Source organism: Poromitra crassiceps (genome assembly GCF_964638095.1).
Source record: "Poromitra crassiceps genome assembly, chromosome: 21".
NCBI classification, from domain to species: domain Eukaryota; kingdom Metazoa; phylum Chordata; class Actinopteri; order Beryciformes; family Melamphaidae; genus Poromitra; species Poromitra crassiceps.
In genome coordinates this window covers 23,115,596-23,143,095 of record NC_139638.1, presented here as the reverse complement: position 1 = coordinate 23,143,095, position 27,500 = coordinate 23,115,596, and the positions used below count along the sequence as shown (strand labels likewise).

The window sequence follows — 27,500 nt, the reverse complement described above, 5'->3', positions numbered from 1 at the left end:
GGGACAAAACATGAATTATTTTCCAATATGATGTTTTGATCCATTTTTCAGTTTTTGCGCTGTGTATGATGTAACAAAGTCCCCATTAAAAAGGCCTCGTCATTTCATTAATAAATAGAGTAGCGCAGGAATGAGTCCGTAAGACCAGGATGTTAGCACTTCCGGTTCCTATGTGTAAAAGTCTATGGGATTTTTCTATGGGGATTTTGGTTAAATGCTTGAAATAAGGTCTGTGGTTAACAAAGGTTTATGAAACAGCGAACGTTGTGTTCAGCAAGATAATCTTAACAAATGAGGACCACTTTTTTTTCATTCTTTTCATTTCGCATTTTTGAAGCATAGATGCATTTTTTTTTAAACGCAATTTTCAGAAAACGCTTCATGGTACTTTTCGCGCTTTGGCTCACCTAGGCGTGAAACTGACACAATACCCCCGTGGGTCTGTGCTGCTGTGCAACACTAGCTAATATGTTTTCTTGCAGCTTGTGTTGGATTGGACAAACATTGCTGGAATGGTACAGTTGGTTGCTACAGTATCAAGATTAGGACACTATTATTACATTTTGGATTAATTTTGTATTATTGCATTTTGTTAAAAGCTATTCTACCAATTTTGAGGCAATGCAGCCAAACAAGTACTGTAACCCCATATTGTGTGGACAGTGCAAAAAGATGTGCAAAGAAAATGTGATCTAATTAAACATATTAGCCTATCGTATAAAATGTGCGGCTTGTGGACTGTGTCTTGACGAGGACTCACCTCCCTCGTTGTCTCTATGCATCGGTCTCGGTCCGTCCGTCCGTCTGTCCATCCGTCCAGAGTTGGGACACAAAAATCGGGCGTGGCATTTTGGCCCCAGACCAGCCCACCACAATCGATCACACACCACCCATCTTCACGCTCCCCTGAATCCTATAATAACAATGCAAAGTGTCTGTGAGTGTGTGAGTGAGGGAGCAGAATTGTGTTCGGCCACAGCTATGCCGTTTTACATTTTGATTTTGAATTAGGTAATTAGGGCCGACTAAATGGGCCAAAATGACAAATCAGTGGCCGAAATGACTCAAGACAAGTTCAGCACCATGGAGAGCTCCAGAATCGAAAGGCACACAGGTGAGTTGAGTTGTCACCAGTGACTGAAGTGCACTATGAAAACCCTCTGGGGGGAGAGAGAGAGAGAGAGAGAGAGGAGAGGCTGCCTGCCAACTCTGTGAGCAAAATGGCCAGTCACACAGGGACTAGTCTCGCTTGGAAGTCTGGCAAGCCAGACTACACTTGGACAGGTATACCAACCCTGCCACTGCCTAAAAACACTAAAGCTGTGTAATGAGTAGATTAAGAGGCTTAAGAGAGAGGAAACATGATAAATATACCTTCAAAAAGTGGAACACAAGACAATCAGAACATGAAGGCTCAGGGCGGGCAAAGTAATGTCCTCCTGCTCCTTGCTCTCCTCGCTCTCCTGGACACTCTCCTCCTCTGGGATGCTAGCTCCTCCACCTGGATCAAGGAGACATGACTCATGAGGAGAGACGCAACTAAGGTTTTAACATAACGATACAATCAGCTGCAGAACGATTGGATTCCCTGATAAAGAGGTACAAAAAAGCTGCATTGACTTAACAAAATTAATACAGGTATGGACAAATTGTTGTTCATATCATAAATACATAAATTCATGGATGTCTCAATTTCATTTCTATATTGTCCATCCATCAACACCCACACAAAAGCTGCTCCCAAACAACAAAACAACACTGCCAGCTGACTCACTATTATGTTGATGAATGATGGTTAACAAAATTATGAGCCAGATTTAAAGATATTGTTAGCTCAGGGAAAATATGAGAGCTAACGTTAGCTTATCATCTATGAAACTCAATCACAGGGTCAGAGAGCCAGAAATGTAGAACTACACAATTAATAAACACAATCAAAGTCACTGTAATGTTGCCTCCGTGCCACTAGGGCGCTGCAGGAAGCAATACAGCTCAGCTCTCTCTCTTTCCCTCTCCCAAACCCAGCCCCAGGCAGTGGGGAGACACCTTCTGCACTCATAGAGACCCTTTTCACCACATCCATTTTGAGATGTCAAAGCAGAATTAGTCTCTCAGTCAAGCCAGTACGTCTATCTCTTCCAAATGATCCAGACACAGTCTGTACTTCAGCCCGTTAAAATGTGGCCAGAGGAAGTTGTCATCATCCAAAGACGTACAAACTGGAAGTATAAACATTGTGCATTTGCAAATTGTCGGAGCCAACGTGTCCGTTTTAAGAGACTAAAGCAGAATAAACACAGGCTGGCCCTCTGTCCAATTGTTAGTCATGCTGTATTGACTTTGTGCCGCTAGGGGGCGACATTGACAACGGATGGTGCTGATCCAAGGGGTGCCTGCCTGCATCAGTGGTGAGAGACATTCAGTGACAGTGTTCTCTTGGAACAGATACTCTACTACTGCTGCCTCTTCTCTTTAGGTACAGTCTTATATACTCTTAAAGCTGACATCAGTGCTTGGCTGCCACTCAAATTATTCACTGTGAATTTCATTAGTAAAAGCGATCATAATCTGCAAGCGAGGTAATTGGATGAATTTATTCGGTGTCTATGACAGCTTTATGTATGTTTGATTAAATATTATAAGGTTTGTTTTTCTGATTTTGCATAATACACCTTTAAATCCTGAGGAAAGTGATCCAGCACACTATTAACAACTGTAATAAACTCTTTTTTTAAAAGCCTCCGTTGGTGATTTATCGTCACCCGCTGCCGTCTGGCGTGCTGACAAATAGCCGAGATGTAATCATTTGGCCAACTGATAAATCTGCCCACTGAAGGTTAGGCTTACGTGATCTACAGAGAACACGCCGGAGAGAGGCTATAAGAACAAGTCTAATGTGTCTCTCACGCAAACATGCTACGGGTCACACAGACACACGTGCATGCTGGCCCCTCCACACACTCTCACACACACACACACACGCACACGCACACCAAGACAAATAGATGCACATGGATACATCAAAGTATGCTAAATATTAATAGTACTTCAAGAAGGCCTCAGACTTGGACATCTTGGGCATAACACTGGCCTTAAACTTTAGGCCTTGAACATAGCAAACTAGACTTTTGTTGCAATAGAATGAATGAATGCAATTCTAGTTGTACTTTCGTGGAATGTATGATCTCTATAGCTAATTGGTTCGAAAATCCAGTTGACTCAAACAGCACACTGATAGTGTGGATACTGTGTGGAGAGCAAACTCTAACTCCAAGCATAAAATCATTGTTACTTATCAGTGTTGGGTGTAACTCATTACAAAAGTAACATATTACATGTAATATATTACTTTTAGCAGTAACTCAGTAATATAACTTATTACTTATAGGATTTCAGTAATATTATACCAGTTACTTTGTCAAGTAACTCAAGTTACAAATTGAGTTACATTTGATTAAATCAAAGCACATATTTAAAAAAGACACAATGATTTCCTAATCAAACTGTGTGTTTTTATGCAAATAACCTCTATAGATGACAATAAGAAATGAAAATAATAACATTTAGAATTTTGGACTGTTTACATTGATTTCAAGGTGGTTGAAATTATTTTTCGGGATGGTTCCGGGGCGGCAATGTCATTCTGCTGCTGCTGTTATTTTGGTGAAAGTAATGCAAAAGTAGTGTAATAGGTAATGAGTTACTCTACACAGAAAGTAATATTGTAAAGTAACTTATTACTTTCAAATGAAAGTAACTAGTAATATGTAGTATATTACATTTTGAAAGTAACTTGCCCAACACTGTTACTTATAGCCTACAGAAATTAAGGGAAGAGAAACACACAGGAAACACAACTCATTTGGGCATATCAACAGGCGGTACATGTCAGAGTGATTAAAATACATGTAGATACATGTGACTGTCTGGTAAATTTATAGAATCAGACCTGTCTGACACTCTGAAAGTGGAAGTTCAAAACTAGGCCAGAGACTCAAAATATAGTACAGTAGACAGGGAAATAGACTACTTTCACTTACGTCAGAGATGCAGTATAATTGAACATATAATTATAACAAGGTACATGTATGATTAAATCTCTCACAAAACATTGTTTCATCCAAATGTGGAGTGCTCAAACCCCCAGGGACCTAGCCTACAAGACCCTGGTATTATTAGCACTGGAGACCAAAACCTGTCCAGTTTTATGGGAAATTGCCCTCCTTGGGGCAGTGGTTTTCAAACTTCATGTCAAGGACCCCTAAACTGGCACAAAATTTAGACCACGAGCCCAGGGTCCCCCCATCTGCTAGGCTACGATTTTAGCTTTTGTGTCACAACCCCCCCCACTCTCCTGGCCCGTCTTGTAGTAGGACCCTGGTGTTGGGGTCGCTGATTGGGCACCTGGCTCCAAACCATTCGATAAATCTCTCTCCCTGCACTGATGCACCTTTTGTTCTGTTTAATGTAGTTTGTCCCCCCCCCCCCCCCCCCCCCACACACACACACACTGGTTTAAGTTAATAAATTATTGTTTTAACTTTTATTTTGGTGTATGACTCCCCTCATTTGTTACTTCCTGGCTGTGTATGAGGGGAGTCAATAGAATACGCACACCAAAGTAAAAGTTGAAACAATAATTTAAAACTGGAAAATAACTAGTCATCACAAACTACAACAAAAGAACAGAACAAAAGTTGCATAGGTGAGAGGAGGGAGAGAGACTGAATGGTCTGAAGGTCTTAACCAAATTGTACACTGGGCCCAGGTAGGGCCCAGGTGCACCCAATCGACCACAACACGCGGCTCCTGCAAGACAGGACCAGGAGAGAGGGAGAATCTCACACCAAGACCAAAATAGTCAGCTGACTCAGCTAAATTCATTGTCATTGTGTTATTTATGGTTGGAATTTATAGTGAAAATAAACAATTACCCTTTTTGCTGGGGGGGCTTAAGGACCCCTGAGGGTCCCCGGACCCCACTTTGAGAACCACTGCGGGCTGTGGAAGACAGACGAACAACAGGAACGTGTATTTTTAAACAAAATTAAATGCGTCGCGAGCATTTTTGAGGTGCACTTCCCCTTTAATTCGGCGCTGTCGTCAGCGAGGATGACTCGTATCTTTTGCGACAGGACGTTTTGCGACAAGCACCGGCTTGCCGTCCGTCGCTACATCATGGGCCCGCCTCGGTTCCTTTCTTTCGTATACAATGCAGTGATTTAGGCCAAAACGTCTACATCAGTGAGATTGTGCATCGCGGGAAAATAGCACTTTGTGTATTTATAGTATAGCCAAATGCTGAGCTGTGATCTTTTGGCCCCAGTCGTCTCCAAACAGAACCCCGTTGCTGAGGAGGAAGACGTGCGAGGAATTCTGCATGTGAGATGACCATTGCTTCTGCATTATTTCTGGACTAGCACAAGAACGACAAGATTAACGTTAACATGGTCTAGATAGCTGCGCGCTAGCTAGCATGTGCTTTTATGGTTTCAAACATAATATGCAGCAGGTGACCATGTAGGCTAAATGGTTAATCCCATAAAGTTTAAACAATAATGGTAAAAAGAAATCCGGATCCGTGAACAAATACAAATGTGAGTTCACGTGACCGGATGGTACCAGGCTATAAACGATGCCTCAAGACTTTGCATTCTTTTTTTATGTATTATAAAATTAATAATGTAGGCCTATTATAGGCCTGCATCTTAAGTATTTGTTTCTTATATCTCTGTGTGTGCACTATGTGAATGTAAATCCATGTCCGAAGGTACCGTACCGTTACATAATTGTGTGTTCTTCACAGAACCCGGGTGCATTTCGATGCCCACAAGAAATCATCACTGACTGGAATTCCATATAGGAAGACTGAGCCCATTCAGCAGCTACAACATCCTCACACAGCTACAGGCTCCCCCTGAGAGCCAGACTTTGCTCCACTAGTACCTAATGATGTTAGCTGCCTCTCTGGTGGAAGCAGCAGCAGCAGCAGTGGTGGTGGAGGACTCGTCCTGCACCTGGGACTCCCGTGTGGTGCTGCAGCTGCGTGGGGCTCAAGTAGCCCACTCATGCCTGTGATCCCCATCCCTCGGCGGATGCGCAGCTTCCATGGCCCCCACACCACCTGCATGCACTCAGCCTGCGGCTCGGCACACTCCGCCCAGCTGGCGCACACCAAGTACAACAACTTCGACCTGTACCTGCGCTCGCGCTGCATGTACAGCTTCCTCCGCTTCCTCCTCTACTTTGGCTGCAGCCTTCTGACCTCCCTGCTGTGGGTGGCGCTCTCGCTTCTCTTCTTCGTGCAGTACATCAGGTACGTACATCACTACTAATGCTGCCTTCCAGACAACTGGGACCTTCGGATTTTCTGGCCTCCTATTAGGAAAAGTGCGCTGGAACGGCGCTCAAAGTGGGAGCTCCGACTTGAAAACTGGGAGAAAAAAATCTACCCCCACTAGACTGGGAATCAGTTGTCTGACGTGACGTCACACAACAATGGCCGCAACCATGGAGTATGTAGTCCAAAGTATTAAGTGTAATATAGTGTGTTACCTTATGTGTCTTTGCTGCTCCTCATTTTCATTTAAATATGTAAGGAGGGTGCTCTGCTCGTTGTTAAGATGTCTTGCTATTTGCCAAACAAAAAAAAGTTTGTCGCGGTCCGCCATGTTTCTTTGTTGCGTTTTGCCTTTGTGCTCTGGAATGCTTTGAAGGTGGGGGGTGGGACTTTTCCACTGGGAAACACCCACGTCCCAGTTGTCTGGAAGGCAGCATAAGGAGTAAAGCTTAATTTATACTTATTAGAAAGTGTCGCTCAGCACATGGTCGCAGACGAAAAAGAAAGTGTCGCTCATGGTGTTGCATTTATACTTCAGTGAACGTTCGCTTCTGTTTAACGGTCACGTGACACTCGAACGCTATTAAATGCTGACAGCCAAGAGAAGAGAGGGAACGCACAGTGAAACCACATCGGAGGCAAGATGTAACATACTTGACTGCAGCCGCATATAAACGACACACAACTCACCTCCTCTCTCTCTCTGGGAAATGCACAATGTTCTTTGTGATTTTCACGAAGTCATAGATCAAGGACAGGCTGATAAAAATAGCGGAGACACGTTCATTCATTTCAATCGAGTGAAAACCAAAACAAGGAAGTCAAACGCATGCCGTCTATATAGCCAATCAGACTTGCGCGATACTATGACGTAGTCAGCGACACTAGACATTTCACCAGGTAGCAGACACTGCTCGCTAGGGCTGTCACTTTTTCCCCAAAATAAAATTCGAACGAACTTTAATTGCCCGAAATTCGTTCGAATATATTCGAAGTTTTTTGGTTACCGTAATTTAAAAAAAAAAAAAAAAAAAAAAAAAAAAAAAAAAAATTGCACCAGCTGAACGTAAGTTCTGTCTTAAGTTAGGGTGTAAAGTCCACACTAACTGCTACGTTCAAACTAGTTAGTTTGACACTAAAGTTGTGTCTTTGTTTGGTTGCACCACGGAGACGTAAGGTACATCTTAACTAGTAGACCCTAAAGTCCATACTAACCAAAATAGTGTCGCAGACAATGACGTGTACAGTATCTGTGACCAATCAGTGAAAAGCACGGTGGAAACGGTGTTTATTTACGGTTGTTTAAGTGGAGTGAAAACAGGACATGTTGCCCACCGCAAATTAGTGCTTTCATATTTCATCAACACTAATCAAATGAGAACGTTATTGAGTAACGTTCATTTAGGTTCATATTACTGTTAACGTTTATCTGTGAGCTCTTCATCAGTATTGTAGGCTATACCACCATCCTGCCTCACTAAATTGTTGCGGTTATTTTAATTTGTATGCAGTGCTGCAGCTTGTGGGAAACAAAAGCGTGAGTCATAAATATCAAAGGGTGTAATTTATCACGGAGAGCGCGTTGCGGACGCAAAACAACGATGCGCCACGGTGCCAAGTTGCAATCCGTGCCGACTGATATTTTACGGAGGACTTTACACCTAGTAAGACGTAGGTGTAAATTTTAAGTTCTAACTTATGCCTACGTTGTAACTATTTAACTTGGTGCAACCCAAATATTTTTAGTAGTGCGTAAACTCGGACTTAGTGAGACTTTACGTTCAAACTAGCTTACGTTTCAACTTACGCACAGCTGGTGCAACCCACTGCAGGCCACCGGGCATCAGCCCGACGTGTTAGCTTGGACGCTCACAGTCACAACACTGCCTCACAAACTTGGCTGCATCCAACTCGAGACAACTTTTCAGACCCTGGAGACAATCTTTCTCAGAAGAGACTAACGCGACAAATCTGGAGACTTTTTCTGACATGGGATTAACATTACCAGCAAGCAGCAGTTGGTTAATTTTGGTTCATAAAAAAAAAAAAAAAAAAAAAATTATAATAAAAAATAAAATAAAAATTCGAACATTCAAATTACATTTCGAAAACGAACCCCTCCCCCCACATTCGAAGTTGCATTCGAATTTCGAATGAAAAGTGACAGCCCTACTGCTCGCAGACACTTGAAAGTGTCAACTCAAGTCCTCATTTCTGTCGGCGACCGTTTCAAAAGTGTCGGCAGACGAAGCATAAATTGGGCTTTAGGACTCTACCACCCCCCAAATATCCCCTGACACAGCAGGCCCGACAACAGGCCAGAACCCCCCCCCCCTTCCCCGCGCTGACACGAACCCCATACCCAGTGTTTACCTTCTGTTCATGTTTTCTGCACGAGAAATCCCCATTCATGCGCATACAGAAAAAGTAAACAATCTTTAGTTGGAACAGCCGCCCTCGAGCAGAACACCTGTTCACTTCTGTCTCCAAATGACGCGTTTTGTGTCGCTTGGATACGGAAGTGCCTGGAATAAACTGCAGAGCTCTCGGCACAGGAAAACATGAAGATAAGGGCGGCTGTAGCTCAGGAGGTAGAGCGGGTCGTCCACTAATCGCTTTGGATAAAAGAGGTCGGTGGTTCGATTCCCGGCTCCTCCAGTCTGCATGTCGAAGTGTCCATGGGCAAGACACTGAACCCCAAATTGCTCCCGATGGTGTGCCAGCACCCTGCGTGGTAGCTGCCGCCATCGGTGTGTGAATGGGTGAATGTACCTACTGACTGTAAAGCGCTTTGGATAAAAGCGCTATATAAATGCAGGCCATTTACCATTTACCAAGATAAGGTAAACACTGCCCATCTGCGGTATATTACCGACATTGTAATGATACAAAGTGGGTTGAAAATCGACAAAGCCTTCCTTTCAACCTACAGATTCGTGCACCTTATGGATTGTAAATTCCTATTATCACTCAGAACATTCTAATTCATGACGTATATTGTATATACTGTATTTTACAGCACTTTTCGATTTTTTTTGTCATCTCATGTTTTGTCTTCTGACTAATGATGTGACCGCTACACTGCATACTTAGACTAAGTCAAATCCCTCAGTAATCTGATTACATACTGTGGCAATACAAGTGATTCTCACTCTTGCTTCTCTCATCAGCGTCCGCGTGCTCCTGCGCCTGCAGTACAAGCTGTCCGTCATCCTGCTGCTCCTGGGACACCGGCGCCTTGACTTTGGGGTGGTCAATGACCTGTTCATCTACAGCATGCAGGTCACCATGTTTCTGGTGGGCGGGCTGGGCTCCTGCTTCATGGTGTTTGTGGACATGTAGGGAACTGAGACAGGGTCCCACGTGGAACGCCGTGTCCCCTCCACCCAGTCACGTCAGCATCGTGTGGTTTTATGGGAGAGCGCCGCGCACCTGGCTGTAGCACTTCCCTGGAGGACTGCTCTGTATCACAGACACTATACTAAAGTCATGAAATCCTAGAGATTTGGATTTCTGATATGATAGAATCCAATCAGAATGTATTGTATTTTGTGTCTGTGTCTCGATGATCCTATTGGACAGTCCTCTACGACAGTGGTTCTCAACGCGAGATCCAGGGACCACCAGGGGGTCCTTGAGGAGGGGGTTCCAGGGGGTCCCCAGCAAATTGTTGATGAATTGTGAAACTTCACCATTCTTTAAAATTTAATACAATTAGAGAATGTAGAAGAATGATTAATTTGATCATAGTTTAGCTATTATCTCTCTACCTACAGTACAGATAGTCATGGGATTCTCATTCAAAATCATATCTAACAATAACAATATTCTGATTTAGGCCTGAGATAAGTCTCATCGAATGGGGTCCGTAGCCCTAAAATGGACTATAGGGATTAAGTTGTGAGAATCATCTGTACAACTGGTTACATGACATGCTTTTCAAAAAGCTTCAGCTGAAGAAACAGACTTCACACAGGATTGCCCAATACTGTATAAAACCCAAAAGCGTAATGTCATATTTCTGTTGTAATGTGGATTTGCACATTGGAAACCTGGGGGGACATTTTGACTACTAACTACATGCCAATCTACATACAGCAAAGGAAAAGTGTCCTACTGTACACTAAATGTCAAAGTCTGTGTTGCACAGAAAACAGACTTAACACATGACCCATGTGATGCAAGACAGTCATTTGTGCCAAAATAAACAAAACAGCCCAATAGCTGGTGTGCAAAAGCGTACCATGTCTCCCAGGTTGAGACAAGCCTTACAGTGTGTTGGACTATGTTGTGTGCAGTTCAACACTTACACAATAGACCCTTTTCAAGGGGGCCATTTTGTGTCGATAAGGCAGAATAAACACAGGTGCAAAGCAAAAAACGAACGAGGGTTTCCAAATTCCAATCATGGAAGGTGGAAACCCTCGTTAGTGTTTTGCTTTTGCACCTGTGTTTACCCTGCCTTTTCGACACAAAAATGGCCCCCGTGAGAAGGGTCTATTATACACCGGATGGAGATTATAAATGATTTGGATGAAGTGACCAAAAAAAGAACTTATCTGCTAAATTGTGGTTATTGTTGTTTGGGGGTTGGGGGGGAATGAATCCTTACTGTAAGTGACAAAACATACTTTTTTTTGTAAAGTGATTTAATAAATTGTATGTTGATCAAAGGTGCCGTTTTAAAATATAGGGAAGAGAAAAAAGTGAATGTGTCTATACTCTACATAATACTGTTTTCTAATACCCACGATGCCTCAGGCTGTGTCATGAGAGTGTGCGATAGTTCAAATTGAGGGTGGCTCGGGGTCGAGTTTGCTCCATGCGTCGCCGCCCTGCACATGGTTCTGACAGACCTCTCTGTTTGGCTTCTTCCCCCGGCACACAATCACCACCCACAACCAGACTCCTCGCTTTCTGCCAAGCATAACAATGGAAATGGCTGTGTCCCAATCACCTTATATAGCCTCCTTTTCACATGCCTGAAGTATGCCTACAGGATCTGATGGCGGCCGGGACGGGCTGAACCACTGAAAGAAGCCCAATAGGATAAGGGGGGGAAATGGGGATAATGGTGGTGGATTTGGACTTAGTCTCTGCATATTTGCTGTTGTTTCTTTAAAAGCGTCATCTTAGGACAGAAGTCATTGTAGAACGGGGAGGTTTTAACTCCATCTTGTCCTTTTAATCAATCATTGCCTAGCACAGGAAAAAAAAGTTAAAGAGGCAGAGGGATACCATCATCATCACTACCTTTAGACATGGACTTTGTGGAATTGAGGCTGGAAGTGAACTTTGTGGCATTATTGAGGCTGGTAGGTGAACTTTGTGGCATTATTGAGGCTGGTAGGTGAACTTTGTGGCATTATTGAGGCTGGTAGTGAACTTTGTGGCATTGAGGCTGGTAGGTGACCTTTGTGGCATTATTGAGGCTGGTAGGTGAACTTTGTGGCATTGAGGCTGGTAGGTGAACTTTGTCGCATTATTGAGGCTGGTAGGTGAACTTTGTGGTATTATTGAGGCTGGTGGGTGAACTTTGTGGCATTGAGGCTGGTAGGTGAACTTTGTGGCATTGAGGCTGGTAGGTGAACTTTGTAGCATTGAGGCTGGTAGGTGAACTTTGTGGCATTATTGAGGCTGGTGGGTGAACTTTGTGGCATTGAGGCTGGTAGGTGAACTTTGTGGCATTATTGAGGCTGGTAGGTGAACTTTGTGGTATTGAGGCTGGTAGGTGAACTTTGTGGCATTATTGAGGCTGGTAGGTGAACTTTGTGGCACTGAGGCTGGTAGGTGAACTTTGTGGCATTATTGAGCCTGGTAGGTGAACTTTGTGGCATTATTGAGGCTGGTAGGTGAACTTTGTGGCATTATTGAGGCTGGTAGTGAACTTTGTGGCATTGAGGCTGGTAGGTGAACTTTGTGGCATTATTGAGGCTGGTAGTGAACTTTGTGGCATTATTGAGGCTGGTAGGTGAACTTTGTGGCATTATTGAGGCTGGTAAGTGAACTTTGTGGCATTGAGGCTGGTAGGTGAACTTTGTGGCATTGAGGCTGGTAGGTGAACTTTGTGGCATTATTGAGGCTGGTAGGTGAACTTTGTGGCATTATTGAGGCTGGTAGGTGGCCGAGACCTGCTTGAGACTGGTAGGTGGCAGAGATCTGCTTGAGACTGGTAGGTGGCAGAGATCTGCTTGAGACTGGTAGGTAGGTGGCAGAGATCTGCTTGAGACTGGTATGGCCTCAGGCTGTAAATGGATAATCAGTGGGCAACAATAAGCTATTGTTCTGTGGATCAACACATCATATGCCTCATACTCTGAGCCGGACCCATCTAACAGCACGGTCCAACCAGAGGCAAATGAGAAAACGTTGATTGCCTTGTAATATTAATATAGTGCAGTAGATACACTTAATGTTTGTCATACCTAATCTCTTTGCTTCTTTCAGTTTAACAATTGAGGAAGTTTGCTTCTAGTATGGATGACGTGTTGCCAATTTGTTGTCTGTCATGTCTCTTTTTGTTGTCTTTGGGGGGCAGGCGTTAACCACTTTTGAAGAGTTGTGTTCCAGACATACAGTAGATGCATCGTATCTACGGCTGGCTACTGCGAGACTAAACATGACCTATTGTGACCTCTAGGATAACCACATCCTCATGAAACTTTACAAACACAAGTGAGAGAACTTCAGGGGATGTATTTTTCCTTTCCTATATTGACGATAAGGGGGTTTCTGTCTGAGCAATTTCCAGAACAGAAGTTCTCGCCACCCAATCGCCGAAAAATGCAATTCTTACAGAAATCTCGATGTCAAAGGTTTTTGATACCAAACCACAGCATGAATTTTTTCTAATTTTTCTCTTTTTCTATGTTCCTCAAGGTAGTGTTGGAGTACTCAAGACCGGTCTTGGTCTCAAGACCACATTTTGACGACATTGTTGGTCTGATCTCGGACTTGCAGTGACATCATTGCCTGCCTGTGTATTGTCCTATTTTATTTTGAATGTGATTGGGTGTAGAAAGCCCCCCTTCGATTGCAACCAATAACTTTTTTCAGTTTGAACGTTTTCCCACTGAAACCACTCCCCTCACGCACGCGCCAAGGAAGACAACACAAGGAGACACGGCATGGGAGAGCAGAGCAGTGGCTGCAGAGATGTCATCCAAATCATCAGCCTCAGTCTTGGTCTTGACTCGGTCTCGCTCCCCATCGGTCTTGGTCTTGGGTCTTGGTCTCGGTCTCGGTCCTGGTCTTGACTCGGTCTCGGTTTACGTGGTCTTGACCCCAACACTGCCTCAAGGTCTTAGTGTATTAATGTAGTATTTTGAGGGAATGGTGAAATCTTGCACCAAATCTGCATAACAAATGGTATCAAATGAAAAATTGCTGCAACAACAACAACAAGCCCAAGACCCTAACCCAAAGCCAGGGTGGCAGTACCGTCCCCCTACTTGACCTTTCCCTGAACCTGACTCACAGCTGTGGAGTGCTTTTTACTGGACCAGAAATTGTGTCTGGTGGGGTGGGGTGGAGTAGAAGAGGAATTCTTCTCAAAATATGACTGTATGTTTTTTCTTCATAACTGATTCATGTTAAATAACTGCAAGTTTGGCAGGTCTGCATGTGCTCCTTTTTAACATACCTGCCCCTCTAAAGGTCTCTGCACGGCCCTGATGGAGGTTTAAGGGGGGGGGCGTTACAGTTGTCATTGCAAAATGTGCTAATATGAGTCCCCTCTCCTTTGTGTGTGTGTGTGTGTGCGTGCGTGCGTGCGTGCGTGCGTGGGCAAACATTTACTGTGTTTGCTTTCCTGACATCCCTGAAGATTTGCCTAAAACATACTTTTCGATACTATATATTTTTTACATGATTCTAGGGTCTGTCATTTTATTGTAATATATTATATTTTTTCTTTTTATCTTATTTTATTTGTCTATTTTATTTTTGTTATATTAACTGCACTATGGAGTCATGTTTATTATCCTTCCCTTTATTTTGTGTATTTTGTATCCACTGGTAAATCATTTTTATTCTGCTGTTCAATTTGCTTCGTGTTTGCAAAACACTTTGTACCTCTATCTCACCATTATTATAATGTATTGTTATTATTATTATTATTATTATTATTATTATTACTACTATCATTATTACTACTACTACCTACTACTACTACTACTGTTACAGTGATTTTTCATTGGGGTTTGAAGTATATATAAGTTATAGTATATATAAATAAATATAAGTTGAGCTAGGATGGCGAATGGGACATGCTGTGACAGTATTCCTTCAGGACAGAAAAGTTGACTTGAGGTCAGTGGCAGCAGTTGGCGCTTACAATTTAGGAGAGTGGCACACATGCGCATCATAGCTGTCATCACACAAGGACACCTGGGGTAACCGCGCGTGTAGATTTGCTTAAGAGCACCCAAGGGACCCTTTGGCCCTATTTATAGTTGCAGATTCGTTCCCATCTTTCTATAACATACTGCAGAGATCCAGCCATCCACATCCAGGGTGTTGTGTTAGGAATAAATCGTACCGTAACTCTAGGAGCGCAGGTTTTGTGAATACCTCCAGTAGTGGTACACCTTTAAGCGCGGCCAGCAGAGTGTATTGAGTTCATGTGTCCTAAAGGCGCACGATATGACCGTAATTGCCGAGAGCCGATTGGCCGCGTAGACTGTCTATAGCAGATCGAGCCGTGGTGTACAGTAAAGCTGGCAGTCTCTCCAAAATGTCTGTGTGTCTTTAAATGAAAAGAGAAAAAAAGAAAAAGTCTTTACCGAATGGTGCATGATGTCAGGCTGCTTGCAGTTCATATACTGTTCATGTGAACGGCATTCACTTCCTGCAAAAGGGACAGAGAGGGAGGGAGAGAGGGAGAGAGAGAGAGAGAGAGAGAGAGAGAGAGAGAGAGATGGGGGCAGATACAGTAGAGTGAGCCAGCAGCAGCAGCGGACGAGGTAAAGCTAGGGGCCTGTTCGGACCCTGTAAACTTTATAGGCTATATAATAAGGTAAAGCCCGCATGCCACACGCCACATCTGTGCCAGCTGACAGCCGCATTTTATGGAGGAGCTGCGCCGTATCGGGTAAATATATGATTCGCCTCTGGTCTTCTTGGCTTGATGTGTTTAGTCTGTGCCTGATTTTGTGTATGACGCATAGGCTTTTTAACATAGTATTCCCTCGCATCTCTCTTTCTCTTTTATAGGTGCAATATTAGTGTTGTATAGGGGGGGGGCATACCCTGGCACTCTGCTGACATGACGCTATGATCGGTCAATTTTGAGGGGAAAAAAACTACCAGCCAAAACTCTTAAACTTTTACGGAGTAGCCCCGACGTTAATTTTATGCTAAGCTTTTAGGAGGTGATTCTCACTAAACTGTAGTAGCGCACCACCAGAATAATTTAATATGACTGGATTATTATTGCCTGAAGATGATTTAGCCCAGGGGCTAGCATGTTTGGGCAGCACTTTTTAAATAGGCTAAGTTAACAAAGGAAGTGTTGTCGATTCTTTCAATGGGATGAGTGGAGAAAGTGGCATGATATTACCGGCTTGCGTCATGATGAAGAAGAAAAAAATCCAACCGCGAGCAATATAGTCCATACTTTGTTGTAGTGTCAGAGCTAGCTTATAGCCAAGGTATGTCCAACCCTAAAACTCTATCACTTTCGGACCTATCAAATAGCCTACATCAGCCCTAATAATAGGTGATGCTATAGACTCATCACAACTCTGGCCAGTTGCCTACAGCTAGTGGTCTAAACCTACTGCTCTTAGATTCTCAGGTTGGACTAACTTTAGACTAATTAAGACTTTCTGCTACTTATTACAACTGACTTATTTTGAGGCAAGTTATAGTGCCTTCCCCCTGCCCTGGGAATTTCATAATTGTGTTGTTATGGCAACGAGTTGGCCTGTCAGAGTGGGAAGTTTAAATAAGCTTACTGAAAATGTTTCATAAAAGATGGCAAATGCTTGTTTTTTGGAAAGAGGCTGAAGATTGAAGAAGAGAGTCTTTAGAGACAGAAACAACCCATTTATAGATATACAACGATGACGTCTAAGACTGTTTTCAATATGCTATAGGCCAGGGGTTTTCAAAGTCTGACACTGTGGGCCTCCCCTCGGACAGAGGTTGGGAAAAGGTGCCTGAGTTTACTTGCTTCGTTTTGCTCAATCCCTGGATGCCTATGGGACATGGTTATGTTATGGACACCCAACAATTGAGCCAAGATAGCCAGAAATTGCTGTTTGATATACTTCAGACTCCACCAAATGCATAGAAAAGCTCTGTCTGAAGGCATTAATAGTTTCTGACCCTGTATCTCTGAATTATATCGTAAACCAAATCACACACATTTAGGCTATTCTATGTGATCTCCTTTTGATAATAATAATAATGAATGTAATATTTTTTTCACTTCCATTCACTGAGCCTCCCCTGAAACTGTTTGGAGGCCCGCCTCCCACTTTGAAAAGTGCTGCTAGGCTATATAATGTGTATGACCTAATTGTAATTATAGTCTATTACCCCATGCTACAGTGTAAGCAAGGCTCCTCAAAATGTAAGTAATACGCTTAATATCAATTAACAGTGACAGCAATTATATGGGGGGGGGGGGGGGGGGCACTGCTAGTTATTTGCATAAATAAATCCTCAAAGAGAAAAGAACACTTTTTCCCTGTCTGAATCATCTTGTTTTGTCTTTGGCAATCTTATGATAGGTAAAAACTAACCAAATACAAGTTATCAATAGCATAATTATTTAGTAATAGGCTCAAATTGCAATCTATAATACATTTGGCCACCACTCAATTCGGTGTTCTCTTTATGACACACGCCACGTGGAGAGAAGTGCACAGCATGAAGGGATAGTGTGGTAGGCAGTCACTTTAACAAAGCTTATACACATGTATGTACTATACAAGGCCAAACACGTCCAAGGCCAAACGTTTACTAGACAAAGTAACTTTTCATTATCACATCGCTGTCACAAGAAATGTAGCACCTTTTATCAGCACTTATCATGCCTCCTTTATGTCATCGGCTTCAAATGTTATCACTTACACTATAGAGGCTAACGGTATATAGACTAAGCCTATAGCAAAGACGTGTCGTATATACATGTCGTAGGGTGACCAGACGTCCCCGATTTCCGGGGACAGTCCCCGTTTTTGGGGACCTGTCCCCGGCTGGGAGCTGTCCCCGAAAATGTCCCCGATTGTCTACTCATCGTCCACAGCCGACATGACTGTCTTTCAGAGGCTCTAGCAGGGAATTTTAAAAAGTATAGTGAAGAACTGATATCATATGAAACTAGAAGACCTACAGCCTCCATTGGTCCCAACCATGTCATGCTACAGATGTTATTCATTTAGTGCAATCTCCAAACGTTTTTCATATGAAATCAGAGCATGGATTTCTCTATGGTGTCCCTCAAGGTCTTAATCTGGTATTTTGGAGGGATATCAGTCAGCCAGCACCATAGTTTATTATAGCACCATGGTCAAAATACATGAAACCACAATTGTCACACTTTTTATTACATAGATAATAACATTGGATATTTTAATGATATATTGACTGCAGAACTGAAAATATCCCCTATTTTCATTTCAGAAATCTGGTCACCTTAGTATATAATGCCACTTTCCTCCACACAAGCGAACCAAAATCCAATAAACGTATAAAACCTCGGTGCCAAAACACATCACCAAAGCAAACCATAATGACCCTAATTACAAATGTCAGCCAACAGCAATGTCAGCAGTGATTGTTGCAACATCAATATTTAATGACGAGCCACTTGGAGTTTCACGGTATATCATTGCCTTTCTATTGTTGTAGTTCCTGTTGTGGCCCTGTTTACCTCGCATGACCTCTCCGTCGAGCTTGACATCTGACTAAACCCACACGCCATGCCTCCCTGTGTGTGTGTGTGTGTGTGTGTGTGTGTGTGTGTGTACATGGGACTTGGGTGCAGCGTGTGGCTAGCCAGCATGTAGCTTGTGGCAATTTCTTCATTTCCTGTCACTTTCCTTCCCACTCTCTCTGTGTCAGACACACGCGCACACACACGCACACACACACACACACACACACACACACACGCACGCACGCACACACACACACACACACACACACACAGCTCTCTTTCTCTCTCTCTATCGCTCTCCTCGGTTTTGCATTGTCTCTTAGTCCACTGTCATGCCATGTGTTTGTTTTTCGAGATGACTATATGAAAAACTCCCGAGAAAAACTTGCGAGTTCGTCATAACGGTCTGCATCGACAGAGTTTGTCGTACGAGATATCAGCCATCTTTGAGTGGGTAGTACTACCAACTATTTGCAGTGACCTTCCCCCCCTAAGTGTGAAAACTTAAAGGAACACCGCAGTGATTTTCAACCAGCTTTTGTATCAACAACGTCAGAAGTATATCAGAGAAAACTATAACAAAAGTTTTGAAGTCATTAATTTAGTGTTGACAGTTATTGAGAGTTGATTTGAGTGAAGTTGTGGACCAGTGATGTAATTTTGTGCATGACTAGTCTCGGTTTCCAGACGTTTGGTGAGCGGCGCCAACAGCGCCACCTAACCACCAAACGTCTGGGAATTTACTGTTCCAAATCTGGTTCAGAGCCCGGCGAGAACGGCCGGCAGCAGACACGCCTACATTTATTATTAGAATTTTATTTGGTACTGTAGCGGCAATGCAATGTTTCATAGTTCCAATATAGAGCAAGACACTGATGTGCTGCAAAGAGAGTTTATACCTGTTGTTTATTTTACAATAATTTGTCCTACCCGGAAGTGGTCCGCTTGCTACTGTGAAGTCATCAGCAGGCTCTGTAACGTTAGCCTCGGGAGTCGGGCTTATCGCTGGGGGAAAGACCTCTAGCCGCCGGGGCCGGATGAAACACGTCCTATTAACAGGTTATGTTTGTTTCTAAGTGATTAATATGTTTCTCCGCAAACGCGGCGATGTTTTGCGAGACACCGGTTCTGCATGAGTGTCACTGCCCCCAGAAAGCAGGCCCGCCCACAACACTCATGATTGGTTCCCCCGATGCAAGGCTTCCAACAGCACCACCTAACGGTATGAAAATATTTAAATAGTAATATTCTTAGTCTTACAGTAGTGAAACGGATTAAGACTGAGAGCTGAGTCTAGTGCATGACTGACATCACTGGTCCACAACGTCACTCAAATCAACTCTCAATAACTGTCAACACTAAATGAATGACTTCAAAACTATTTACAGTTTTCTGATATACTACTGAATGTTGTAATGATACAAAAGCTGGTTGAAAATCGCTAGAGTGTCGCTTTAACATCGCGGTCCATCCCCCAACATGTACTGTATACTGTATCTATAAACTACAGCTTCAAACGTTGACCTCCTTAGGTTCGGGTGATGGATTGAAAGTGTGGTACTGCATCAAGTAAGTTCAGAAGCTGGTTAGAAAAAACGTCTCTCCTCCTTTCACACTTTTGAATCCCACATCGGGGTGTTTTATTGCCCATCTGTTTTTGTCTCCGCTCCCCGATCATATTCGAAAATAACGCGACAGCGGGGATTTTTCATCTCCATAACTCTACCTGCCAGGCCTCTGTATAGGTAACATAAGGACATCGTTTATGTGGGCATTTATGATATTTCTCCCTCTCCCCCTGGGGAGGGCCTCACTGCGGGGGAATAGCTCTGGAGGTGATGTGGGTTCGCGCCGTCTGCCAACTTTCTATCTTCAATGTTTAACGCAACATATATGGAAAACGTCCATGTGGGCTGTTTTCTCTCTCTTTCTGTCTGAACCCAGGCCTTCCAACCACGCCACACGTCTTTGCCTTGGACGCCTGCCAAGGTTGTGTGCGATGGCTCTGAACAGCTGTATTTGTCTCTGTGTGTCGTTTGCGTGTGTGTGTGTGCCTGTGTACAGTATGTGTGTGTGTGTGTGCGTGTGTTCTTGCTGTGTCCCGGGATGCCCTTCCTTCCATAGGCCTCACATTATACAACATTCCACAAGGGGGCCCCGGGGCTGTTGGAGCTGGGGAGTGTCAAGGAGACACACACACACACGCACACACATGACACACACACACACGCGCGCGCACACACACACACACACATGACACACACACACACACGTATGACCAACACAAATACTGATAGAGAGAGAGAGAGAATAGAGAGAGAGAGACAGAGGAAAAGAGTGAGAGAAAAGAACGAAGGTTGTGAGGTTCTTGCCTCATCTTTTGTCTGACACATAAAAGAGGACGAGGAGGAGGGATATACTGTAAAGGGAGGGATATACTGTAGAAAAACATCATATGCAGGTTAAAACCTCTGTAACCTTCCTCCAATGTGGAGTTGGACCTAGTTTGTGTAGCATTATGACTGTTACTTGAGTCATTTGTAGAGCGTTTGGATAAAATCACCTAAAAGTTTGATGTGCCGGGTTAGGGTTTAGGTTTAGGGTTAGTTTACAGTAGGGTTAGGGTTAGGGTTTAGGGTTAGGGTTAGGGTTAGGTTAGGGTTAGGGTTAGGTTAGGGTTAGGGTTAGGGTTAGGGTTAGTTTACAGTAGGGTTAGGGGTTAGGGTTTAGGGTTAGTTTACAGTAGGGTTAGGGTTAGGGTTTAGGGTTAGTTTACAGTAGGGTTAGGGGTTAGGGTTTAGGGTTAGTTTACAGTAGGGTTAGGGTTAGGGTTTAGGGTTAGTTTACAGTAGGGTTAGGGGTTAGGGTTTAGGGTTAGTTTACAGTAGGGTTAGGGTTAGGGTTTAGGGTTAGTTTACAGTAGGGTTAGGGGTTAGGGTTTAGGGTTAGTTTACAGTAGGGTTAGGGTTAGGGTTTAGGGTTTAGGGTTAGTTTACAGTAGGGTTAGGGTTAGTTTACAGTAGGGTTAGGGTTAGGGTTAGGGGTTAGGGTTAGTTTACAGTAGCGGTAATTGCAGTGAACTCCATGAAAAAGTCACTTTTAAGTGAAACTTCTCTTGTTTCTTTGACAACTATTTGAGCCTAGATGGCCTTAATCTTGTTCATTCTATTCCTTGATTTGCTTATATGGGGTCAAACCTAAGCACGCCCATAATATCATAATAACCAATATAATCGGTAGTATAGGCCTGCACTCGACAGCTCATGTTAAAACTCAGATATTTATTATTATTATTTATTCGATATTCATTCTTGCAGCAGATTTGTTTCATTAAATTCAGAGATACTTATTGCCCCAGGCTAGTTTCAAAGCCTGGGAAATCTCCCCATTTTTGCGTTTCACTCGCACGGCACACAGGCACAGCGAAAATGACGCTAACGCCATTCACTTGCTGTGTGTGTGTGTGTGTGTGTGTGTGTGTGTGCACGTACAAGTGTGTGCGTGTGAGTGTGTGTGTGTGTGTGTGTGCGTGTGCGTGTGTGCGCGTGTGTGTGTGTGTGTGTGTGTGTGCGTGGCCTTTCTTGAGACAATGATGATGCAATGTCCATGGTACGTGCTCCAGTGCAGGCATGCATCATAGACTCATACATCATCAGTCTTGTATCTTCTGCTTAGCTGCTGCTGGATGTTGTAACTGGACTGACTGCTATGCTATTGTTCAAATGTGATAGTTACACTTCACTGTGTGTGTGTGTGTGTGTTTTTTTGTGTGTGTTTTTTCTTAATTGGTATTCTGTTGAGCCAGTTTAACTCGTTTGCGGACGGGGATCCAATAATGACATCATCAAGAGACTGCAGAGAGCTTGATCACGTTACACTTACATTGTATTAGAATGATATCATGTGTTTTCCGGCCAAATCAATTGTATACCGAGGAGTGTAAGTGTCTGTGACAATGTTATTATTCAGCTAATGAGACCAGACTATTGCAGCAAGGTCAATATGGCAACACAGGAATGTTAGTTATTTAGTCTTTCCTCTTGGAGCGTTTTGATCTGAAAACCATTCCCATGTACCAGAGAGATTGAAAATGGACTGACAATTTTTTTCTTACCTTTATAGTTGGGTTCAGTATAAATGTCTATTATTTTCATATCATATATCACATATGGCTTTGATGTCTTTCACCATGTATCAGGGTTTGACAAAAACATGATAGATTTACTCTCATTATTAAACACAATTTCCCGTAGAGGAAGAACGTCAGCTGGACTTCATGCTTGGGTTGCATACTGTAAAGACCTAAACCATGATTAAGTGAGCAAAGTTGAGTAGCTATAAAGTAAACCCCTCTGACTTTACCCTGTCCACAGATTCCCCGATCACAGTCAAAATATAGCCTAACATTAAATCGGGCATCCCACTGAATCAGCTTGCATGCCAAAAATGAGAAATGTATTTACCAAGCTAAGCTAAGCTAAGCTAAGCTAAGCTAAACTAAACTAAGCTAAGCAATGTGCCAGTGAGGGCTATCTGCTAGCTATAGTAGCTACTAAGCAAGCTAACATAAGCTGTCAAGCAAGCTAGCTGTGCTACTTACTTACTGGTAAAACATTTCTTGCATGTTGGGTCAGTAAGAGGAGAAAGATGCTCAAAAAGAGAGAGACGGTATTGGACACCCCAATTTGCAGTCACTTCCTGTTTGTTTGCCACGGAGGTTTCGCCACTGCCACGCCCCCTTAGAAGACTGGTCAGCCAATGACGTTTCATACCATTGACAGACAGCCAATCACAAGCTGAGAACCACACTCATTTAGGAGACCGGAAGCGTTCCATTTCTTACAATTGGCGGAGCCTGGAGTGGGGTGTCTCTAAAGGTCTCTGACGGTATTCTTGGCATCAAACATCAACTGTTTAGTGGCCTTTTGATGGAATGTGCTTAAAGTCGAGCTGAACCCAAAAATGACTTTTCTTTTCTTTTAGTTCAAATACCTGGGTATGCAGTGCACCTATCTAATAATGTATGCAAAAAAAATCACAAAAATCTAATTTCTTTAGTTTTTCACACTTTTTCACATCAAGTTCATTTTTCAAGATTTCATTGATAACAGTAATCTACAGTTTGCTGACGTCACCTAGTACTATCAAATTTCTACCCCATTTCAACCAATCATATCACGACATGGCAGCTGTCAATCAAATCTTCATTTCAGGATAATTTTCTCTTCCAAATGAAGTAGAAAATGGCGCCTAGTGCCTGTCATCTGGCAGAATTCCTATCCCATAAACTAACTACTAACTTGGCCAATTGTATGAAACATGAACAAAAAACAAAAACTATAATCTCTAAGAATGCAAAGAAATGTAACTGGCTCTTTAAAACGCGCATTCCAGGAATATCGTATTTACAGAAATAGCGTAAAAGGCGCGCGCTTGAGAGCGTGGTTGTCAGGGGTCGACTCTCGGAGATTCCATGCGGGCGGGCAGCACCCATGCATCGGATTGTCCGCTCGCTCCGCACGAAGCAGATGGCTGCCCGGTACTCCGCGGATCCCACTCGCGTAGCACGACGACAGCACGCTGAATCCCACTCGATTTGGGGGTGGAACACGCCATGATTGGCCAATGTCAAAGCCAGTCCCCAGAATTGTCAAATCAAATCATCGACACCCGGCATTGTGCGGCTTGTGGTCCGCCTCTCAACCCTGTCATCTCAGACAAGATTTGTTTGACCCCCCCTCCCTCCCCCCCCCCCCCCCCCCCCACAGGGTATAAATATGGAGGAAGAGGTGGCATTTGATAAATGGGCGTGTGACATAACAACAGGAGTGACATCACAAGAGGAGAATGTTCTGCTGGGGCTGACACAGGGATGCAAAGTCATGGAGAGTGAAAAAAGGTGACAGATACCAGGGCAGAGACATAAAACCACTCAGAAATCCTCATATTTTGGGCTGAAAAATGTGACTGTCATCTAAAGGTGACTAGTTTGCATCCCTGTGACATCACAAGTGGTAGCTCCATGAAATGGACCAGTGCCCCCTGCTGGTTACAAAAACTAGTCTAAACTAGTTTTCCCCCCAAATCCCATTGCTATATTACCCCTTCCGCATATTAATGCAATGTGGTCTCCGACCTGCACCATGCGCTCATTGAAACCGGTGCACAATGCATTTTTCATGTTTTTGGGAGAGGAATATGTGTCACTAAATAATGGTTTCCCAATCAGACAATGCAACGCTTGTGTGCCATTGTTGATGGGCTAAAGTGACTGCCAAACAGCACAAAAGAGGGCGGGGCAGAACACCTGTAGTGAGGTGTTGTACTCATTATGCGTAGCCTAATATGGTTGAACTTTTCATTGGGTCTTTTTTATCTCATCCTGATTTTAACTCCACCCAACACAGACCAGGGGATAATAGAGCTACGTTTTCTACACCTTCAATTCTAAATTTCTGATGTGAACCAACTATTAGATCGAGTCCACCTACGTGTTCAAACACAAAGAAAGTGGGAAATAACGAGAGAGAGCAAGCAAGTAAGAGAAAGAGAGAGGATCAGGCAACACTATTAGGAGTCTTGAAATGTAGCTGATTGGCTGCTTTGGCTCACTCTGTGCTTTTCAGGAAGCTTTCCAAGAACTGAGACAATGAACAGTAAACATGGCATGTTCCTCCCAACAATTCCACATTAGATCTCCCGCATCACGTGCTCCCTTTTCCCTGAACTAAGTGAACCGAGCACAGCAGCACATTACAGAGCACTGCCACATTTCATGTTCCCTGTGTAGCTGCACATGACCAGGAGGATTCAGATTCAGATTCAGATTCAGATTCAGATTCATTTATTAAGGACTGCATAACAAGTTGGCAGAATTTGCTTTCGGTACAGCAATTGTTAGCACATGAATATAGTGTCAGCATGAGACATTACAGTACATAGACAGACATATAACAACATAAATACAGAACATTCAACATATACATTGCTGGAGAGGTATGCAGTGAGATTTCAGGGGTGAGTGGAGTTTAGAAACCCGATGGCAGTGGGAAAAAAACTGTTTTTGAAACGTGTTGTTTTGGTGGAGAGTGATCTGAAGCGCCGTCCAGAGGGCAACAGTTGGAACAGGTGATTGGCTGGGTGAGATGGGTCAGAAACTATTTTTTGTGCTCGTGTGATTGTCCGTTTATGGTAGAGAGTGTCTAGTGATGGGAGTGGGGTACCTATAATTTTTGAAGCTTTTTTTATTATTCGTTGGAGTTTGTTTCGTGAGTTACTGTCCAGGTTGCCGTACCAGATGGTTATGGATGAGGTGAGGATGCTTTCTAGTATGGCTGTATAAAACTGGAGGAGCAGATTGGATTTTACCTTGAATTTTTTGAGCTGAGGAGCTCTCATAGACACTGTGTAGCTGCACATGACCAGGAGGAGCTCTCATAGACACTGTGTAGCTGCACATGACCAGGAGGAGCTCTCATAGACACTGTGTAGCTGCACATGACCAGGAGGAGCTCTCATAGACACTGTGTAGCTGCACATGACCAGGAGGAGCTCTCACACACACTGTGTAGCTGCACATGACCAGGAGGAGCTCTCATAGACACTGTGTAGCTGCACATGACCAGGAGGAGCTCTCATAGACACTGTGTAGCTGCACATGACCAGGAGGAGCTCTCATAGACACTGTGTAGCTGCACATGACCAGGAGGAGCTCTCACACACACTGTGTAGCTGCACATGACCAGGAGGAGCTCTCACACACACTGTGCAAACTCTCTGTAACAGCTATAATGTAACATTTGTACTAAGGTCACAAACGTTACATTTGCTGTTACACTCTCTCTCCCCCCCCTCTCTCTCTCTCTCTCTCCCCCACTCTCTCCTCTCTCGCTGTCTCTCTCTCTCCCCCCTCTCTCTCTCTCCCCCCCACTCTCTCCTCTCTCCCTGTCTCTCTCTCCCCCCTCTCTCTCTCTCTCTCCCCCCTCTCTCCTCTCTCCCCCTCTCTCTCTCTCCTCTCTCCCTGTCTCTCTCTCCCCCCCTCTCTCTCTCTCTCCCCCCTCTCTCCTCTCTCCCCCTCTCTCTCTCTCCTCTCTCCCTGTCTCTCTCTCCCCTCTCTCTCTCCTCTCACCCTGTCTCTCTCTCCCCCCCTCTCTCTCCTCTCTCCCTGTATCTCTCTACCCCCTCTCTCTCTCCTCTCTCCCACCCTCTCTCCTCCCTCCCTGTATCTCTCTCCCGCCCTCTCTCCCCCTCTCTCTTTCCTCTCACCCCTCTCTCTCTCCTCTCTCCCTGTCTCTCTCCCCCTCTCCCTCTCTCCTCTCTCCCCTCTCTCTCTCCTCTCACCCTGTCTCTCTCTCCCCCCCCCTCTCTCCTCTCTCCCTGTATCTCTCTACCCCCTCTCTCTCTCCTCTCTCCCACCCTCTCTCCTCCCTCCCTGTATCTCTCTCCCACCCTCTCTCCCCCTCTCTCTTTCCTCTCACCCCTCTCTCTCTCCTCTCACCTTGTCTCTCTCTCCCCCCTCTCTCTCTCTCCTCTCACCCTGTCTCTCTCCTCTCTCCCTGTCTCTCTCTCCCCCCTCTCTCTCTCTCCCCCCCCCCTCTCTCTCTCTCTCTCTCAGAGGTTTCTGGTAAGTGACATGTTTGGCCGTTGGCATAATGCCTAGCTAGATCACATGGCATCATGAATGTCACGCCTGTGTGAGTGTGTGTGTTGCATGTGTATACTTCTTTGTGTAAGGAAAAAGATTGTGTGTGTGTGTGTGTGTGTGTGTGTGTGTGTGTGTGTGTGTGTGCGCGCGTGTGTGCGTGTTTGTGTGTGTGTGCGTAAGTGTGTTCATGTGTGTGTGTGTGTGTGTGTGTGTGTTGCATGTGTATACTTCTTTGTGTAAGAAAAAAGATTGTGTGTGTGTGTGTGTGTGTGTGTGTTCATGTGTGCTCGAGTAGAGAAAGGAAAGAAAGGGAGCATGTGCACACTTGATTGTTCCCAGTATTTGCAGCATGAATGCGAGCACATGCAGAGAGACTGCCAAGACGTATGACCAGGAGGACTTCCTGATACAGTCATGTGATCACATCACCAATCTAGATGGAAAATTACATGAAATAACTAGAACTGTAATAATAACACTTTATAGTTGTGTTGTACAAATATATATAACTTCTGGACTTTTGGTTCTACTGAAAAACAAAATATGCCGGTGACACCTACTGTATAATTCAGGGGATGACACATGCAGTCACACACAGACATGGACACATATTACATGTCACACGCACG

The 27,500-nt window shown here is 43.9% G+C and overlaps 2 protein-coding genes across 2 annotated transcripts in view; both read left to right on the top strand.

Annotated features, from left to right (window-relative positions):
• The first annotated feature begins 5,173 nt into the window (after positions 1 to 5,173).
• tmem250 (transmembrane protein 250) lies at positions 5,174 to 10,932 on the top strand. Its single transcript, XM_083657599.1, has 3 exons — positions 5,174 to 5,382; positions 5,807 to 6,316; positions 9,511 to 10,932. The coding sequence occupies exons 2-3, from the start codon at positions 6,069 to 6,071 to the stop codon at positions 9,680 to 9,682; spliced, it is 420 nt and encodes a 139-aa protein (XP_083513725.1). The 5' UTR covers positions 5,174 to 5,382; positions 5,807 to 6,068; the 3' UTR covers positions 9,683 to 10,932.
• A 4,391-nt stretch (positions 10,933 to 15,323) lies between these two features.
• nacc2 (NACC family member 2) overlaps positions 15,324 to 27,500 on the top strand; it is a gene marked incomplete at its 3' end in the record, with an annotated part of 52,405 nt that continues 40,228 nt past the window's right edge. Inside the window, exon 1 of the mRNA XM_083657384.1 lies at positions 15,324 to 15,431. The remainder of the gene's footprint in view (positions 15,432 to 27,500) is intronic.